At 47.5% G+C, this 19,174-nt stretch overlaps 5 protein-coding genes across 6 annotated transcripts; 1 reads left to right on the top strand and 4 right to left on the bottom strand.

The window, feature by feature from the left end:
* Nucleotides 1-746: 746 nt before the first annotated feature.
* Nucleotides 747-1,295, bottom strand: LOC120498337 (histone H2B 1/2/3/4/6). Its single transcript, XM_039700919.1, has one exon. It carries the CDS (start codon nucleotides 1,217-1,219, stop codon nucleotides 839-841), a length of 381 nt encoding a protein of 126 aa, XP_039556853.1. The 5' UTR covers nucleotides 1,220-1,295; the 3' UTR covers nucleotides 747-838.
* A 137-nt stretch (nucleotides 1,296-1,432) lies between these two features.
* On the top strand, nucleotides 1,433-15,361 carry LOC120498335 (histone H2A-IV). 2 transcript variants are annotated; one of them, XM_039700917.1, is made up of 2 exons: nucleotides 1,433-1,866; nucleotides 14,466-15,361. In XM_039700917.1, exons 1-2 carry the CDS (start codon nucleotides 1,591-1,593, stop codon nucleotides 14,577-14,579), a joined length of 390 nt encoding a protein of 129 aa, XP_039556851.1. In that variant the 5' UTR covers nucleotides 1,433-1,590; the 3' UTR covers nucleotides 14,580-15,361. The 2 variants fall into 2 exon arrangements, with proteins under 2 accessions (XP_039556851.1, XP_039556850.1); XM_039700916.1 differs by lacking the exon at nucleotides 14,466-15,361 and having other exon boundaries at nucleotides 1,433-2,465.
* LOC120498334 (histone H1.01) lies at nucleotides 2,112-3,664 on the bottom strand. The gene has a single exon (XM_039700915.1). It carries the CDS (start codon nucleotides 3,615-3,617, stop codon nucleotides 2,958-2,960), a length of 660 nt encoding a protein of 219 aa, XP_039556849.1. The 5' UTR covers nucleotides 3,618-3,664; the 3' UTR covers nucleotides 2,112-2,957.
* On the bottom strand, nucleotides 11,808-13,037 carry LOC120498336 (histone H2A type 2-C-like). The gene has a single exon (XM_039700918.1). It carries the CDS (start codon nucleotides 12,731-12,733, stop codon nucleotides 12,344-12,346), a length of 390 nt encoding a protein of 129 aa, XP_039556852.1. The 5' UTR covers nucleotides 12,734-13,037; the 3' UTR covers nucleotides 11,808-12,343.
* LOC120498353 (histone H1.11L-like) lies at nucleotides 14,606-17,254 on the bottom strand. Its single transcript, XM_039700948.1, has 4 exons — nucleotides 17,235-17,254; nucleotides 15,523-15,781; nucleotides 15,113-15,310; nucleotides 14,606-14,644 (listed from the first exon to the last, which is right to left on the bottom strand). The coding sequence occupies exons 1-4, from the start codon at nucleotides 17,252-17,254 to the stop codon at nucleotides 14,606-14,608; spliced, it is 516 nt and encodes a 171-aa protein (XP_039556882.1).
* Nucleotides 17,255-19,174: the final 1,920 nt, after the last annotated feature.

Raw genomic sequence — 19,174 nt, 5'->3', positions numbered from 1 at the left:
AAGCTTGGGAAGTCACTGTAAAAAAAAAAAAAAAACACACATGAACAGTAGGATTATAAATTCAAAAGGTGAAGATAAAGGAGACTTTAGAAAGTGCTTCTGAGCTATACTGATCACTGGGCTACTTGCGAGAGCTTAAGGTAAATGCCACTTACCGCTGCACAAATTCCTTTACAGCACAGGGCGCTGTACTCGTCTCTCCCTTCTGTGACAAAAATAACCCAACCCCCTAAAACTCCAAAGCCTGGGCACCATCAAGCGGCCGATCTTGCAACAGCAATGCTGTACGTGGGGGAGCATCCATTAAAAATTTTGATTCCCTGCCGACCAGAGAAACCCAGCAATATTCCCTCCCTTTAGTTTACAGCGGACATAACATGGAAACTTACAACAGTAAGGTGATATTGCAAATAGTGAAAATTATAAATTAAGGAAAACCATCCCATTTAAAAAAAACCAAAAAACCAAAAACCAAGAAAAACAAAACCAAAAACCAACACCCCCAGCCATTTAAAACCGCCTACGCAGACACATTAGTTACGGAAAGTTCATTAACAGTAAACTCGAGAGCAGTATATCAAAGTACTCGTTCAGTAGTAAGAAAACCCCCCCCCCAAAAAAAAAAGTAAAAAAAAGGCAGCGTTAAGAGAAAGAAAAACCCCCCCAAAAAAAAAAAAAAAAACCCAAAAAAAAAAAAAAGCCCCCAAACCTTTAAACGCGAACATTGCAGACTAAGAAGCAATGAAGTGTTTCTTACTTGACTTTCAGCCCTTTTATTGAAAAAGTGGGTGGCTCTTAAAAGAGCCTTTGGGTTAAAAGCAGTATTCCTGCCAAGGCTTTACTTGGAGCTGGTGTACTTGGTGACGGCCTTGGTGCCCTCGGACACGGCGTGCTTGGCCAGCTCGCCGGGCAGCAGCAGGCGCACGGCCGTCTGGATCTCCCGCGACGTGATGGTGGAGCGCTTGTTGTAGTGCGCCAGGCGCGACGCCTCGCCCGCGATGCGCTCGAAGATGTCGTTGACGAAGGAGTTCATGATGCCCATGGCCTTGGACGAGATGCCCGTGTCGGGGTGCACCTGCTTCAGCACCTTGTACACGTAGATCGAGTAGCTCTCCTTGCGGCTCTTCTTGCGCTTCTTGTCGCCCTTCTTCTGCGTCTTCGTCACCGCCTTCTTCGAGCCCTTCTTGGGCGCGGGCGCGGATTTGGCCGGCTCGGGCATGGCGACTGCGGCTCGACTGCTGCGACCACGGAGCGGCTGCAGAAACAACCCGGGCGGGAAGTGAGGAGCGCGGCTGCGTGACACCTATTTATAGCGCGCCTATGCAAATGAGCGGATTGTACTCTGCGCGCTCTCATTGGTCAGACCGCAAAGTGATGTCAGCACTCCCCAGTATTCGCGTCTGATTGGCCAGATTTGGATCCGCTTTTTCATTGGCTGTTTGCAGAAGACCTAATTCTCAGCCTATCAGCGAAGGGCTGAGGCAGTAAAGCGAGCGCGGGGCCGGGCAGCGCTGAGTGCTGCTGTGCCGCGCTGCGCGTTCGTGTGCCGGGACACCGAGAGAGAGCGAGAGACCGAGGGAAGGAAGGAAGATGTCCGGGCGCGGGAAGCAGGGCGGGAAGGCGCGCGCCAAGGCCAAGTCGCGCTCGTCGCGGGCCGGGCTGCAGTTCCCTGTCGGCCGTGTCCATCGGCTCCTCCGGAAAGGTAACTACGCGGAGCGGGTGGGCGCTGGAGCTCCCGTCTACATGGCGGCCGTGCTGGAGTACCTGACGGCCGAGATCCTGGAGCTGGCGGGCAACGCGGCGCGCGACAACAAGAAGACGCGCATCATCCCCCGCCACCTGCAGCTCGCCATCCGCAACGACGAGGAGCTCAACAAGCTGCTGGGCAAGGTGACGATCGCGCAGGGCGGCGTGCTGCCCAACATCCAGGCCGTGCTGCTGCCCAAGAAGACCGACAGCCACAAGGCCAAAGCCAAGTGAACCTGAAAGGCTAAGCGGCACTTTTGCTTTTCTGGAAAAACCCAAAGGCTCTTTTCAGAGCCACCCACAAGGTCCTAAGAGAGCTGAGTTATCTAAACAGTGAAAGCCGTTTTGTATTAATTACTCAATTCTTGTTTCAACTTTTTTTTTATTTTTTGGTTGGATAAAGTAGCAATGTTTTTCAATCTTTTGTTAACAAAGTCTTGCCAAAACGTCCTCCTCTCCATGCAATTTCTTCCTGGTATGGGGTATTTTCCGTTCAGTTCTTACGCTGAGAACATACGGACAGCATTTGTTGGGCTCCTGCCCCTCCTCCCTTTTTCGCCTCTTTTCTTCCCCGAGCGGCCGACACAGCTCCAGAGGCGTCGGCGTCTGCGGGGGAGGGAGGGGGAAGGGCGGCGGGCCGGGGTTTCCGCTGGCCAATCCTTGGGCAGGGCGGGCTTTTTCAATACTTAAAGCTTTCTTTCTCATCAGGAACAAAGGGATTGGGAAAGATCTGGGCTATTTTTGTGTCAGTAAAGAAACCCTCCCCTCTTCCCCCCAAACAAAGGCATTTACGGAGACACCTTAAGAGAAATAATTCAATAATTAGACATGGCTCAGTAGTAGCGTGCCTGGCAATTGCATTATTTTGTTACAAAATATATCTTTAAAAAAACGTACATCCGATTTTTTATCAAATCATTATAAAACATTTGTTTCTTGGTAGTCAAAGTAATCACTTGGAGGAAAAACAAAAGTCTACACTTCCCTAAAGTCGCCGCGTTCTACCGCGTTCTTAAGTCTTTCTTTCGGTAATCCCTAGGAAACAAAAGACACAAGACACAATTGACCTCTTGACGACTTACGAATTGCTGGACCCCTGCTGCAGGGTACGGACGACCTCGGTGCATCAGCTCCTTTAGGGAAAGTGTGGGTGGCTCTTAAAAGAGCCGTTGGATAACAAAATATGCAGAACAAAACTCTCCTGGTACGATTTACTTCTTTTTGGGCGCCGCCTTCTTCGCCTTGGCCGCTTTGGGTTTGGCCGCCTTGGGCTTGGCCGCTTTGGGCTTCACCGCCTTCGCCTTGGCCGGGCTCTTCGCTGCCTTCTTGGGGCGCCCGGCCTTGGCGGCTTTCTTGGGGCTCTTGGCCGCTTTCTTGGCCGCTGCAGCCGCCGGCTTCTTCGCCTTCTTGGGGCTCTTCTTCACCGCCGCCGCCTTCTTGGGCTTCTTGGCGGCGCTGGCGGGTTTCTTCGCCGCCGGCTTCTTGGGCTTGGCTGCGGCTGTTCTCTTCCTGGGGGCTTTTTCCTTCACTTCCCCGGGTTTCTTGTTGAGGCGGAAGGAGCCGGAGGCGCCGGTGCCCTTGGTCTGCACCAGGGTGCCCTTGCTGACGAGGCTCTTGAGCCCCAGCTTGATGCGGCTGTTGTTCTTCTCCACATCGTAGCCGCCGGCGGCCAGCGCCTTCTTGAGCGCGGCGAGCGAGAGCCCCTTGCGCTCCTTGGAGGCGGCCACGGCCTTGGTGATCAGCTCGGTGACGCTGGGCCCCGCGGGCTTGCGGGCCTTGGAGCCGCTCGCCGCCTTCTTCGGCTTCTTGGCGGCGGCCTTGGCGCCGGGCGCGGGCGCGTCGGGGGCGGCGGTGGGAGCGGTCTCGGACATCGCGGCGGCTGCCTCGGCGGAGCGGGCGAACACAATCGGGCTGGCCCGGGTCAGATGCTCGTATTTTTAGAGCGGAGCCGCGCCGTGATTGGTGCGCTGCAGAGCCCGCCCCGCCGCTCGGCCGGGGAGCCCTTCGGTGTGCTCGATTTGTGTTTCTTTGGACCAACAAAAGTGTGTTTTCCTCGGAATTTCTGCCACCAAATCGCCCGGTTTCCCCGGTGAGGGGGGAGAAGAGCAGGTACTTGCGTTCGGGAGAGTTTCCTGCGGCAAACACGCGATTTGAGTTAAAGGAGAGGCGATAAATCCCGTGTGCTGCTGCTGGAGAGACCTCTGAAGGGAGAAACTTTTGTTTTTCCTTGCAAATTAAAAATTTCCTTTTGACATAAATGTTACAGCAACAACGCAGTCTTATTCTTTAGAGGGTTTTCTTGGGGTTCAAGTTGAAATCTGACGATTTGAAGCTATTTTGACAGTTTAAATTGATTTTGAAGAGGAGGAAGTAACACAAACTCCTTTTTCAGCTGTGAATATGGATTAAGAACCGGTTCCTTTGACCGTGTGTTTTACCTACTAAAACGCTAAAGTCTAGTGAAATAGTGTCTCGTACAATCACATATTCCACTTTTTATAGAAACATAAGCAATTTTTTTAATATCTGGAGATTGATGAACAGAGAGTTGGTTTATTTTGTCTTCCTGGGATTTCAGTACAAGGGAGGCAAAGTTACTCTGCTGCCCTGTGTGGGGTGGTTTCTTTTTGTTTGTTTTCCATACGAATTTTTCTACCAAATATAAAGTAAATCAAGCTCTTTGCTTGTTACGTTCCATATTATTTTCAAGTATATAGTAATTTAAAACCTTATGATACAAAACTGCAGCTTTGTAAAAGAAAGCCATCTCCTGCACTTCTGTTGTTTATGGAAATTATCTTTGTCTCTGGTAATTTAAGATTTGCAAGGAGTAGCTTCGCAGTTTAGTGATCATGCTCTTTCTTCCCAAAGAATATTGTCTTGTTTTACATTTTCTGTAAAAGTAGTAGAATTGTAAACCTTATTACTGTTTGGATTTTTTTTAATGCTCACAGAATAAGGCAGAGGCTAAAGCCTCTGAATTCTGAATCCCCTTCTCACTCTAAATAAAGCCCACCTAATTATTATTTGTGCATTTTACAGCAACCAGTGAAATAAGGAAATACTTTTATGACAGAAATTAGAGCAATTCGTGATAACCTGAGTTTTAACAAGGGGAGAGGTAGGCCATAGGTCATTCCTAAAGTACCAGGAAGGAGTCAGCCTGTGCTGGTATCTGGTGGAAGATGGTGTAATATGCTGAGCAGAGCAGAGCTCTGGCTTAATATTTCATTAAACTGTAATTGACTACAAAAAAAGTGTATTATCCATTGTTTTTCTAGTTGTTTAAGAATCACAAAGACTGCACTACAGCCAGCCTTTTGGTATCACCTGATATAACATACAATGTGAATACAGTATTTAAATACATGTTAGCAACCAGAAATTCAGAGTGCATAAGCAGATCATTTTAGGGAAATGTAATTCTGTTTCTGTGTCATGGCTCCATTTCCAATGGCTATTTTATAAATGCTAAAATGTGTATAAGATGAGAGATTTAGCTTGCTGTAAAATTGTGTTTCAGGGAATGTGAAATTATGAATAAGTGCAACAAAGGGGAAAATTGTGACCTCCACCCCATAATGATAAAATACCATTGAAAAGGTTGCAGTAAAAATGCACCCGAGCTCTGTAATGCTTTAAGGGGAAATTAATTGAGAGAAGAGCTAATCAAATTGTGACTTTCGAGGTCCTGTTTGGCAATGCTACGTAATACAAAGTAAGGATACAGAGATTAAATGGAGTGGATGTGGGTATTGCAGCTATACCTTCAGAAATTGAAGGTAAAATGTTTTTAAACCTTTATCCTATTTATGTAAAACTATGAATGAACCTTCCCAGTGATTTGGCTGCATAATGCAATAAGGTAGCAATTGCTGGGAAGATATGAAATTTAGCAGTTGCCTAGAGACTTCATTGCATATAGACAGAGGAAAAGCACAGACCGTGAGTGACATGTCAGCAAAATGAAAAATTCCTTTTTGCTTATTCTTGTTGCTTTGAACACATTTATTTCAGTAATCTTCACTGAAGGAAATGTAAATATTCCAGCTCTCATTTGTGGCTTCACAGAGTCTTCATTCACATTTGTTGGTGGCAAAATTGAGGTGGCTAAAATGGTCATTATTGCAGTTTTCTGCCTGGCTTTTCTCCCAGCAGTTGCTGCCCTTTCCTCATTTCCAAAAAAGTCTACTAAATATATACATGTCAGCTTCTGGTCTTCAGCTACAATTTAGTAATTTAAACTGAAGTAACTTCAGAAATTTCATAAAAGAGAAGCTTTTTTTTTTTTAATGGTTTTGAAGCTGAGAGATAAACCATCTTTACTGATGCAGAATTGCTGCTTGGAGCACATATTCTTCTTTATGGGAAAGAAATACATACAGGAACAATATTTTGGAAGGTTAAGGTGTATTTGGCAATTTAAAAAAGAGCTGTTCTGCAGTCAGAACAGATAGTTAAAAAAGAATAAACAGATGTACTCAGGCAGAGAAAAAATGTGGTGAAAGACTACCCAAAAGGCAGAAATGGCAGTTTTACCTCTAGCTGAGCACATGAAGAAGGGAAACAATCCTATTTTAGATATAGGATATTGTGGGAAAATATTATTGAGAATACACTACATAGGCTGTCACATGCAGTTTGGTTTTCCCAGTGAGACTGGAGCGAGGTAGAATTCATTATTCAATTAGTGAAGGAAAGTTATATCAGGATCTCCAGAGATACTTCTGGAGAAGGCACCACTGTAAGCTCTACTTCATGTGAACTATTTCAATCCTTCTCACCTTATGGGCACCCCAGCAGGCCACACTGCATCACAAACCTGCAATCTCAGCCCTCCCTGCAAGTTGCTTCCCTTCAGATACCCAAATCTGTCCAACTTTTGCAGTTATCATTAAGACCTCTTAATGGCATTAGCAAGGAGACACGGGAGCCACGGCCAAGGGCTGGCAGCACACCTGAGAGCTATCAAACCTTCCCATCTGCAGACCAGGACCTGCCAGTACTTGTTCCTACGAAAATAAGCTGTGGGTTATATTTAGGTATGTCTGCATTAAGGAGAGGTAGCACAGTAGTAGTTCCCAAGCAATTTTGTTAGGAGGCATTAGCATGAGAGCCAGCCACAAATGTGGCTGCTGGGCTGTGCTCAGTCCTTCTCAGGCAGCTGAAGGGAGCACAGCTCTTACACTCTGCCACCAGAGCCCCTCTCCTGGCTTCACAGGGTAACTCCCAGAGAGATTCAGGTGAGGGCCTTTACATGATGTGCTGCATTCCCACATAGATGTTCCACAGGAAAGAGGTGGGAATGCTCCCTGCCCCCGTGATTACACTCCTGTTGCAGTGTTACACCCATGCCTTACTTGCCCTCAGTGACATCATCTTTCATCTGAGTTTCAAATGTAATAACACTTGTGTGATCCAACCAGCCAGCACAGTTTAGCAACTTTTAACACTTAGCTAAGGAATTTTCAAGCGAGACCTACCAAACTTCAAACTTGTTGCAGCTCAGCAGAACAAGTCTGTGCCTACACAACACTAATGTGTCTGCTGCGAGGGCTCCTGAGTGTGCTGAGGTCACATAAGGCCTTTTAAACTCAGGGGATGAGGGAGCATCTGCAGGGAGCAGAACAAACAGGGTAGGGCAGGGGATGACTGTCCTCACAGACTCAGCTTCCTGGAATGTTGAGCACTCCTCCCTGTACCCTTGGTTAAGGGTTGGGGCACTTGTTGTGTCCTCCCTTCTTCATTGGCAAGGCATGTAATTTGGCAATTGAAAATCTGTAGTGTGAAACCCAGATATGTCCATGGTTAGGAGGCACTGGGAAGGAAATCCTTCCTGGGAAAGCAAAAAAAAAAGTCAGCAAAAAATGGAGTGGGCCAAAACCTTTCTGAGAACAGATATTGACGAAAAAAAAAAAAAAAGGACTTTTTTCTTTATTCTTTACTCTGTGTGTATTTATTAGTTTAAGGCATTTTTACTTTTTTCACACACAATGAAAAGGTCCTCAGTCAGATATCAAAAAATAGAATTATTTATATCTCAGAGTAATTTGGTCTTCTAAACCTAATCCAAGCCACTTGGAAAATTGTGTTCTGGACCACGCTGGCATGGTTTGAATGTCATCATCAATGGGAGATTGAAGACACCTCAGACCCTTAGCCAAACTGTTCCTGAGAGGTGAAAAACATTAACAGAAGCTGCATCAGCTATGGCCCCACGGCAATTATCTCCTCCTGAATGGAGAATGCCTCGCTTTGGCCTGCATTTAGTGGTGAAGTCCACCAAGGAAGGGTGACACCACGCTGTCCTTCCACAGCAGCCGCTCCGTCAGCGCGGAGTCCCGGCTGCTCGCCAGGCAGCTCTCACACAGAGGGATGCTGAGCAGCACACTCTTCCTCCCTGCAGCACTCCTGTGGATCTTCTGCCCTCCACGCTTTCCTGCTTGTGTGACAGTGCTGTCTGTGACTTCTCCTACGCGGGAGGGAGCAATGTGGTGAATCTAAATGTCACTTCCCACTCCAGCCAGAAACGTGTTTGGAACCTATGGAGGGACAAAATGTCCTTGGACACATTGTGCATGCACAGTTGGGCTGCAGTGCGCTGTCTTCCTGGCTGGTGACACCCCAGACACTGATGTGACACGCTTCCAGGTAAATTTGGGTTGGCAGACAACTCATTTTTTTTGCCTCGCAGGCACTGACAGTGGCACCCAGGCACAGTGTAGGCCAAGAGCCAGAGCCCTGTGTAGCACACCATGGGAAGTGCTCTCCCTGAGTGGTGCTGCCTTCCTGTTATTCACCAGAGCTGTGAAGGTGCAGCAGGTACTGGCTCTAGACAAGGCTATTTGTGCCATCATTCTAGAGCAGGAGTATTGCAAGTTAGCATTTGGGAGCTCGCAGTATAGGCTGTTTTCCCATAGGAGGGAACAAAAAGGTTTTAAAGAGTTCACTGTGTGAGTGTAGTGCTGTAGCTCAAGGTTTTCCAGTACATGCTTTGCAGCTGTGCAGTCAGTGGTGTGGTGCCAGAGTAGCACAGCCTCAGGTCAGTGTGCTGTCCAGGCTGCCAGGGACACTGCAAGGGCTGGCTGGTACCTGAATTCCCCCCCGAGACATTAATGAGGTCAGCAATGTGTCACCTCTGCTGTCATACAGTCAGGAAGTCAGGAATCCTGCTTCAGAGGCCTGTGAGACTAGGTATGATTTGGGCACATTCAGGAAGAATATATTTTATCTATTTTGCCTGCAAATTACCTTGGTCCCAGAAAAGGTTGCCTTCCATATTGACTGTATTAAAACTAGATCTTGTTCTTTCTGGCACAGGTTCTTTTTTGCTTTGCAACTGAAAATGCCATCAAGATTTTGTTGACTTGGTTTTGAAATAGGAATTAGAGTAACAACTTTAACTTTTGTATTCTGTTTGAGGTTAGCAGTTTGTAACATCTGTCATGTAATTGTGTGTTTAGCAAGACTGGCCCAGAAGGCCAGCACTGTTCCTGCAGCAGGGAGCAGCAGACATCCAGCTGTAAGGAGGTTGGTAAATACAGAGAAACCTGCTGGGGTTTGGGTTTGCTCAGACTGCAATGAGACATGCACAAGGAAACTTGATAGCTGAAATTGCTCAAAGCTGTTGAGGAAGGGGCTGGTGATCAGTAAGGTGGATGTTTGAGTAAATCTAATCTAATTGTCCCCATCCAAAGCATGGTCTTTTTATTTAAAAATTCACTAGGATAAAAAAAAGGAAGGGAAGGGAAGAGGAAGGGAAAAGGAAGGGGAGGGAGGGAGGGAGGGAGGGAGGAAGGAAGGGAGGAAGGAAGGAAGGAAGGAAGGAAGGAAGGAGAGCCAAAACCAAAGTGGAGGAACAATTGCAATCTGTTCTGGTTTTACCAATTCTTTAGGCCTTGGCATACTTGATCACTGTCATGAAGACAGGAATTTTTATTTGCATTTGACACTAATGAAAGTCAAGATGGGTTCTTAATCATCAAGTCTGTTTGGGTTCAGATTTTTATTATTTTCATGTTATCACATATGCTATTGTCCCTACATGGTGAATAGTCTTACCTTTAGTTTGTGGTTTTGTTTGGATCTTTTGGTTTTTTGGGTTTTTTTTGTGTTGTTTTGATTTCTACCTTCCCCTTGGGTTGCAGGATCATCTGGTTGTGGTCCCTTCAAACTGGAGGGACACACAAGCTCTATTAGGAACACTGGGAACACAGAGGCTGCAAGTCTGGGAAAGGTCAGAAGAATACACAGTGCAGTAGTAGAACTTGTTTCTTAAGTTAGTAATATCAGCAGGGATCCAAGAGTGGGGAGAAATTAATGGGTGTTATGAGCAGCACAGCTTTGAGAGTCTGCCCTCTGAATTGTACGCTGGAGACATAATAATAATGCCTGAAGAAATGAGTAACTAATGGGAAACTTCTTTCTGGACCAATATCCCAACTGTGACAGAGGCTAGTAAATGAAGAGGGTAAGAGCAATAGCTGATAATCTCATCTAAGTGGTCCTTTAGATTTTAGTGCTTTGTAGCTGGAGACTCATTGAGTCAGAGGGGATGTCTTGGGACAGGGATGATTCAGGGAGCTGCAAATGCAGTTTTCTTCTTTGTGTATAGCAGTTGCTTTCTTTAGGCAAAACATTTTTCATGTTTTGAGATTTGCTTTAGCATTACAAATCAAAAGGTTGAGGAGCAGGTGAGTGGGAGTGATAGATGGGCAAATGAATGATGGGCATGTACACTCCATGGACTTTATCCCTGCCATTGTGGAGAATTCCACTAATACATGGTTAGCTGTCCTCAGTGTCTGCCTGTGTTATAAAACATGCATGAAATGGAGCAAAATGCCCACCAGCAAAGAGAGTGAACTCAATACTCTTCCCTGTAGCTGCAGAGATTAAGGTAAAACATGTGAAACAGAGGGAATGGCATGTCATATAAAGGAAGATATGAAAAGGAGTCACAGGCCTTCAGGGCCAGGCTGAGACATTCTTATATAAAATATCTGAGCTGAAAGACGCTGTGAAACAATTACTTCACCATTATATTTTTAGACCCCATCGTTTTTTCAGACTTACCCTGCTGGAGTCACTGTGACTAAGGCAGGAAAAAAAAAAAAAGCCAGAGTCAATGAGAAAAAGGGTTGCCAGAGTTCACAGAGATCGTTCTGAGCGCTTCACTTTCAGGGACTTTTCTCTGTCTTTGTGTGAGGAATAATGTGTGTATTTAGCCATGATGAGGTCAGGCAAATTCTCCATATTGGAATTACATTAATTGCATAGAGCCAGTGGGTCCTGAGCTACAAATGGAGGACTGCAGGCATAGCCAACAGAAATGAGGCATGGATTGAAAAGTCATAATGACTGATTTTCAGAGTCATACAGTTATACCAAAATAACAAACAGAAATGTCATCATTTGCAACATACCCTTGTGAAAAGAAAACGTATTGCATGAAGGAAAGGGTATCCATTCAGAATTGTGCCAAGCCTTTGAAAGCATGGGGGTACACAGGAACACGGCTGCACAGCCATTTTTGTTGTGCATTTGGCATATGTTAATAACTTGAATCCAGTTAAAAGTAATTACCTAATGGAAATATAATGCTCTTTGTATATGACCACGACATTTGGAATTAAATGTGAAGCACACAATAAAGGCAGAAAATAAAGGCTGAATGGGAAGCAAACGCTGGTGACGCTAGGATAGAAAATAAAGGGTGTTCAGTTCATTGCTGAAAAAGTCCTGTGCAGATCCGCCACTGATACCATACTCTGAGAGTCAGATATAGGCAGGTTTGAGAAAAAGAAACGTTTCCTTCTGGTCTGAGGTGAAAAGTTAGGCATGATTTTCCTCATGCTACGGAAGATGCGGTCACAGCAAGACTGTAAGGACCGTGCGGGCGGCCGAAAGCCCGGCACGTCCTTGCGCAGGAAAAAAAAAAAAAAAAAAAAAAAAAAAAAGGTTTCTGCGTTCTCGCCACAGCTACAGGGAGGAAATTTCCTTTCCCTCGCTCTCCCTATCCTTCCGCATAGATCGGGCTGCTGTTTCTCAGCGGCCTTTTGGGGAGGAATAAAGCACAAAACCCATACAGGACAAGTGTTTTTAGGTTAATTACCCTTCCCTGAGAAAATGTGGGTAAGCTGCATATGCCCAAGTTCTCCACGACCAGGCGCCACAGCGTTTCTTTTTCCCATTCCCCGCCCATGGCTCAAAGGCAAAGGCAGCTGCAGACCCGCCTGCAGCGCCTGGAGCAGCGGCGCTCCGGACTCGGCTCTTCGCTGTTCCTCCCGCGGCCCTACCCAGGGAGCCCTCGGCGCCCGCGCCATTCCCAAAGCGCGCGCGGGCCGCCCCTGGCTCTGGCACGTCCCGCGCTCCTCCCGAAACAGCGGCTCCGGGCCGGCAGAGCGCTGCCACCGAGCCCGGCCCGGGCGGGCACAGGGAACGCGGGCAAACCGCGCACACCCAGCCGGACATGAGTACAGCCTCCCTTCCCTTCCCCCCGGCCGCAGCGTCTCAAGCTCTTTCTCGACTCTGTGGGTGGCTCTGAAAAGAGCCTTTGGGTTTCGCTTCTGGACTCCGGACGCTCCCGCCGCCTGCTTTACTTGCTCTTGGCTTTGTGACTCTCCGTCTTCTTGGGCAGCAGCACGGCCTGGATGTTGGGCAGCACGCCGCCCTGCGCGATCGTCACCTTGCCCAGCAGCTTGTTGAGCTCCTCGTCGTTGCGGATGGCGAGCTGCAGGTGGCGGGGGATGATGCGCGTCTTCTTGTTGTCGCGGGCCGCGTTGCCCGCCAGCTCCAGGATCTCGGCCGTCAGGTACTCCAGCACGGCCGCCAGGTACACCGGCGCGCCGGCGCCCACGCGCTCCGCGTAGTTGCCCTTGCGCAGCAGCCGGTGCACGCGGCCCACGGGGAACTGCAGCCCGGCCCGCGACGAGCGCGACTTGGCCTTGGCGCGCGCCTTCCCGCCCTGCTTCCCGCGCCCGGACATGGCTCCAGCGACTCCGCGACAGCAGCGACACCGGAAGAGCCGAACGAACGCCCAGCCCGCCCCGCCGCCTGCCTTATATACAACCCGGGCGGATCGGCAGCGCCCGTTGCGATTGGCTGTGCGAGAGGACTCGTTCCACAGCCAATGGAAAAGGCGAATTCCAGACCCGGCCAATAGCGAATCCCGGCGCCGCGCGGAGCCGACAGGCAGCCAATAGCGAGGCGGCGATGTCGGCGGAGCTGCTATAAAAGCGGCTGCCGAGGCGGTGCCGCCGCTGTTCGCTGTTTGTTGCTGCGTTTGTTTTGTGCGGGAGCTGCGGTTGGTGCCGAGAGAGCCACCCACCTTCTCAGTAAAAGAGCTGATCCTGTCCTGAGTTCTTGCACCAAATGTTTTGCTTATGGGAGGGAGGGAAATATGCATTTACGGTGTAAAAGTACCGTAAATTACAAAGAAAAGGGTTGGCTGTGTTTGTGTAAACTAAGGCTATATTCTGCATCCTGTCGGAGGCCCGCTTCTCGTGCATGTTCAGTGCAGGGGTAGTAGCTAAGAAATTTAATGTCGGTCTCAAAGCGACCAAAACGAATCCTATGACCGCTGCTACCTGGTGTTCTGGTTAATACACGCTGAGGGGTAGGGGAGGGGGAAACAAAAAAAAACCTACGCCTATTATTTTAATGCCTTCATCGGACGCACTAAAAGCAAAGACTGTTTCAGACAGGCCCTCTGTTCTTGTTTTCTGCTTCTTTATCCCTGAGTAAAAGGATCCGGAATGCATGCCCGCTCTTCTTCACTCCACCCAAAATGTATTTTTGAGGCAGACCAGGGGAAGAAAAGTGGGATGATGTTCTAGCCCCCCAACTGCGCAGTCCTGCATGGGCACTGCCACCTCTCCCACACAGACCCAAAGGCTCTTTTAAGAGCCACTACGTGCACATCAAAAGGAGCTGTAGCACTGCTTGAAATTTTCTTTTAAATTTACCCCTGATGCTTCGCAAAACCGCGAAGTGACAAGTGCTTTTAAAACACTCTCTAGGGGTAGGGTGTAAATTAGTACACACCTGCACTTTTCAGCCTTCTAAGGACCCGCCTTTGTTCAAATTCTTACAATGAGGCAAGGTCAGTGTAACAAGGGTCTGAGGATCAAAAGGAGGAGTTAAGAAATAAAGCTGGAGAAAAAGCCACACAGGGAGCCTGTGCTTGGCGCTACCTGCGCCGGGACTGCGCAGTGTGGGGGAGAGTCACCCGTGGCAATGTAGATTGCGGGGCAGGGGAGTGGGCATCCACCTTTAAGTACGTTTTTTAACTGAAAAGAACAAGAATCTAGAGCACCGGGTAGTTTGAAAGGGCTTGTGCTTTCAATGCTGCTGGTTCACACCGTCTTTCGTTAACGTAGGTTAGCAGAGACATACCATGTACCATCCGACAGGAACGTGCTTCCACTGTTTTAATTGAGACCACCGACAGCATTTATTTTTTTGAGTAACCCACCTCCCCTACAGTGTACGTACACCAAAACGGACTCCTAAGGCTTTTGAAGAGAATTATGAACGTTGTCAGATACATTGGATCACTCAGGACACAGCCTCAGTTTACCACCAACACTGCCAACCCTTTTTTTAATTTACTCTACTTTTACACCGTTAATGCACATTCCCCTCTCAGCCCACCACCGAAAAAAAAAAAAAAAAAACAAACAAAAAAAAAACAACCCCAAACGGGACAGGTGGACGAGGAGCTCAACAAGCTGCTGGGCAAGGTGACGATCGCGCAGGGCGGCGTGCTGCCCAACATCCAGGCCGTGCTGCTGCCCAAGAAGACCGACAGCCACAAGGCCAAAGCCAAGTGAGCGCTGAAGAACAAAAGGCTGCCAGGTTAAACTACGAAAAACCCAAAGGCTCTTTTAAGAGCCACCTACAATTTCAAAGAAAGAGCTGGAATTTCATTGCGGGGGGGAAAGCCCGCGGGAGGGTTTGAAATGCGTGTGTCGCTCCTTTGAGCTGTCAGTGGCGGGCGCCCCTCCGCGCACAGCCCCAGCCCCGCGCTCTCGCTTCCCTCCGGGGCGGGGCTGAAGCGGTTCCAGGAAGCAGCTCAGCCCTTCCGCAACCAATCCCTGCCCCTCGTGGGCATTTTGAGAGCCACCAAGGCGCTTCTGCCCTCCCCCTACCAAATCAAGCGCGCCTCGAGCTGTTCCCCGGTCAAACAGTACATTTATCAGCAGCCTGCGGTTCCCCCACACCCCTCCCCAAAACGGCGGCAGCCACAGCATTTCAGCCTATTTCTGAAAATATTAGTGGCTCTTAAAAGAGCCGTTGGGTTTAAATGCGAAGCAAGATTATTTCCCCGTGGGGCTTTCTTCCTCTTGAGCGCTGCCTTCTTTGCCTTGGCCGCTTTCGGCTTGGCTGCTTTGGGCTTCACCGCCTTCGCTGTAGCCGGGCTCTTCGCTGCCGCCGCCGCCGCTTTTTTGGGCTTGACAGCCTTTGTCGCCTTGGGACTCTTGGCTGGTTTCTTGGCTGCAGACTTAACTTTCTTGGGGCTGTCCTTTGCTGTCACCGCCTTCCTGGCGGCGCTGGCGGGATTCTTAGCCGCCGGCTTCTTGGGCTTGATTACTGCGGGGCTTTTTTTTTTTGTTGTTTGTTAGTTTTTTTGTTTTGTTGTTTGTTTTTTTGTGTGGGTTTGTTTTTTGTGTGGTTTTGGTTTGTTTTTTTTTTTTTCCTTAGGAGCCTTTTCTTTTGCTTCTCCGGGTTTTTGGTTGTTTGGTTTTTTTTTTGCTGCGGCGGAAGGAGCCAGACCTTGGTCTGCACCAGGGTGCCCTTGCTGACGAGGCTCTTGAGCCCCAGCTTGATGCGGCTGTTGTTCTTCTCCACATCGTAGCCGCCGGCGGCCAGCGCCTTCTTGAGCGCGGCGAGCGAGAGCCCCTTGCGCTCCTTGGAGGCGGCCACGGCCTTGGTGATCAGCTCGGTGACGCTGGGCCCCGCGGGCTTGCGGGCCTTGGAGCCGCTCGCCGCCTTCTTCGGCTTCTTGGCGGCGGCCTTGGCTTTGCGGGGCGGTCTGGGGGCCCGCGGGGTCAGGCGAGCAGGGGCTGTGCCCCCGAGGCTGCAGCGCGGCCGCTGCCCCGCCCTCCGCCTTGTGCTTCCTCGGGTGAAAGAGAATGGCTTTTTCCTGCTTTATCTGTCACCAAATCAGCCTTTTTCTACATCTGGGAGCGGCTGTTTCTCCCTTGTTGATGTCTTGTCGCGAAAAGAGTCGGATTTAAGTAACATGGGGACCAAGAGTGCCGAGTCCTGCCAGCAAATGGACCTCGAGAGCACGCAAGTTTTGTTTTTCTTCCTAAATTAGAAATTCTACTTTAAAGTTAACGTGAGTCAGAAAACTCAGTATTAATCTTCAGAAGGTCCTTTTTACACTACGTAAGACAGCAATCAGAGTATCATTCTTAAAATAAAACAGTTTCAAAGAGAGTGAGGTAGCACAAAGCTGTGCTGCCGCTTCTCCTACTGAGGTTTATATCTCTAGCTACTGTGAAACACTCAGGTATATTTTTTTTCCTTTACTTCCAAACATAAAATTTCCAGACGTTTCACACTTTTATGCATGAAGTATGAGACAGCACATACTGTATCCCCCTCCTTGAAACACTTTCCTATTGTTAACATAGCAAAAGGCTCTGCAATATCAGTGGAATAATTTGGGACCTGAACATCAAAGATAAAAAGTTTGTGTTGGAACACGGAGCTTCACATAAGTCTCTGGTGCACAGAAACAGACCACACTCTAAATGAAGCACACAGTGCTAAATGTGCAAAATTTGTTTGTGTGATTCATTAACGTGGAAAAAGAAATGGACAGATCTTGAGTGGGCATGAGATGTCAGAGCGCCATTCTATACATATTTTGATCTGAAGCTTGAAAGAAAAACCACAATTTTTGCTCACTGTTCTTTTTCCATGTTACAGATCATGTCACAGAATTTTCTGTACATTTTCTGTACTTTGCAGCACAAAGTGAGGCAAAGCTCTTTTTGCACATTGTGATCACTACCCCATTAGCACACATACATTCTTACCAGCTACAACTTTGGGTATAGCTTTGTGTCCCTGTAAGGAGTTCCTAATTCATTTACCTTGACATTTAATGCCCATCAATAGTTTAGTAGGGCCAGATTGCTGCATTTGCACTAAGCAGGTTTTTGTACTCACCAACTCTGCAATCACCAGTGCCGATACTTGTGCTGGGACAGAAGCCTTTCTACCTCCCCCATTCTCTGCAGATTCATTAACACAAGTGTAATAATGTGTGTAATAATGTGTAATAACACAATAGCACACTTCCCTCCAGCCTGTAACATAACATTCCCAAGACTGTTTTATTTTACACACACAGCTGTATACTAAATCCTGTATAGTGGTGCCAACCACAACACCAACCATCTCCCAAGGAAAAGCTTCTTTCTCAGTATGTGCCACAGCAACACTGCCACACATTGTGGTAGTCCTTGTCTCACTCCACTTTTGTCTCCACCATTCTCTACCAAATACTAAATTCAGCAACGTGAGGCTAATTTTCGTAATTATTTTAGAGGCTCCTATTTATTTGGTTTTCCACTTCTGTTTTTATTCTAATATTCCCTTCCCTTATTTGTACAAAGATTACATAATCTCATGACCGTTTTAGATACAAGCAGGAATAGGGGGAAGGATGCAGAAGTATAAGAGAACAATCAAGCCCTACAAGGAGATAGGAATACAGCATCACCTCATAGAGTGATGAGTAAATACAGTAAATAGAGTAAATACACAAAGACTGTGGTTCATGGCTCACCCTCCTCCCCCAAAACCTGCTGTTTCTTGTGTGATTAGTAGCACAAAAACCCGAAGTTGTGCACCAGAGATCATTACTCCAATCATGGTCAAACTTCATTAAGAAATGGGTAGTAGTACATATTTCTCTGCAATGCAGACATGAAAAAGAACAGATAGGAAGGATCCTCCCTGGGACAGATTCTCCCTCCCTCTTGTGCATTTACCATCACAATTACAGCCAGATTTGCTACCTCACCCTAGAAAAGGTGAAATAAAGAACAAGAGGATCTCAGTGGTATTCCAGGCTGATGGTCATTTACCATCACAATTACAGCCAGATTTGCTACCTCACCCTAGAAAGGTGAAATCAAGAACAACAGGATCTCAGTGGTATTCCAGGCTGTTGGCTCTGCATGCACTGTCAGTATGGACAGAGATCTCTGGAAGAGTAGCAAGAATCTGCCAGCAAATCCTACAGAACAATTGATTTTTTGCAGGTACTATCAATGTGAGTCAGCTTGCCCTGCAAGAGATCAGATCTGAAAGTCCCTTAGAGCACTTTCCAGACAACATGGAAAGTATAGATTATTATAACCAGTAACAAATGCCTGTTAACTTGCAAAAAATATATAGTAAAAATCACACTTAGTGCCTGCTAGCCAACTAAAAAAATTGCAAAATCAGGGTAGCTTTCCAATTACTGCATGTCCCTTTTGTGATATTTGGCTCTAGAGCACAAAGCCAAGTGGCCACCATCGATGACATTAAAAGTCCTAGGAAGAGGACCTTACAAAGGTGCAGTGTTCAGCTTTTTGTACTCATACTGAAGATAATTCTTCTTGAATTCTTTCTCCTATTCCTCCCCTTCCTTATGATTTTTCCACATGAACACCTAACTGCACTACATTTCACATTGCCATGACTTTCCCAAGCATGTAAAGCCCATCTCTGTTTTGGAGATAGGAGAATTGAGAGTCATTCACAATTCTTAAAAATACAGTTGCTCAGATCCTCCAATTTTAGTCTGATTCACGTTTTCTACCCTTCTCCTGCTGAGGCCCAGCTGTAGGTGTTAATTCTCAACATTTCCTGTCAGCAAAAAAAAAAGGCTCTCAAAGCTACTGGTTCAGCAGCTCTCCAGATCCAGACAACAGGATCCTGATTGTGGGATCCTGAATACGTGCGTGTGTCTTGTTCCTTTTCCACTTTTGGCCAAGTTGAATGCAGATGTTCGGTTTCAGCCCTAGTGGAGAGAGGACCAGATTTCAGTTATAACAAAACTCTACTGCCTCTTGCACTTATCATTGACACTGGAAGTACTCACCAGGTTTAGGTTCAGGATGGCCAGGAACAACAGTTCCTGCACCTCAGTTTGGCAATTCCAAACTCTTCTGCCATCAAACACATGAGAATGTGGGAATGGCTTGGCTCACCTTTAGTAGGGCCCAGAGCACGTGAAACACCTTTTCACCTTCATTTCAGCACCCTCACAAGGAAACATCTCAAGAGCAGCCAGCTTCAGTTTCCAGAACGTCCTTCTGAAAAAATAGCATTTCCATCCCATGCAACAGACACCAAACCCAAAGGGGACAGTAGAAAGAACAGTTTGTTCCACCTTTCAGCTGCTGTCTGGAGAAAATCC

This window comes from Passer montanus, unplaced genomic scaffold (assembly GCF_014805655.1).
Source record: "Passer montanus isolate IOZ18808 unplaced genomic scaffold, ASM1480565v1 scaffold146, whole genome shotgun sequence".
Classification (NCBI taxonomy): domain Eukaryota; kingdom Metazoa; phylum Chordata; class Aves; order Passeriformes; family Passeridae; genus Passer; species Passer montanus.
This window is presented reverse-complemented; position numbering and strand designations above follow the sequence as displayed.

Coding starts and splice junctions, on each gene's coding strand:
- LOC120498337 (XM_039700919.1), bottom strand. CDS start 1,219: ATGCCCGAGCCGGCCAAATCCGCGCCCGCGCCCAAGAAGGGCTCGAAG.
- LOC120498335 (XM_039700917.1), top strand. CDS start 1,591: ATGTCCGGGCGCGGGAAGCAGGGCGGGAAGGCGCGCGCCAAGGCCAAG. Junction 1,867..14,465: donor TCGCCATCCGCAACGACGAG/GAGCTCAACAAG, acceptor CAGGTGGACGAG/GAGCTCAACAAGCTGCTGGG.
- LOC120498334 (XM_039700915.1), bottom strand. CDS start 3,617: ATGTCCGAGACCGCTCCCACCGCCGCCCCCGACGCGCCCGCGCCCGGC.
- LOC120498336 (XM_039700918.1), bottom strand. CDS start 12,733: ATGTCCGGGCGCGGGAAGCAGGGCGGGAAGGCGCGCGCCAAGGCCAAG.
- LOC120498353 (XM_039700948.1), bottom strand. CDS start 17,254: ATGGTGGAGACAAAAGTGGA. Junction 15,782..17,234: donor ATGGTGGAGACAAAAGTGGA/GTGAGACAAGGA, acceptor GCGGGCCCCCAG/ACCGCCCCGCAAAGCCAAGG. Junction 15,311..15,522: donor GCACCCTGGTGCAGACCAAG/GTCTGGCTCCTT, acceptor CCGGCGGCTAAG/AATCCCGCCAGCGCCGCCAG.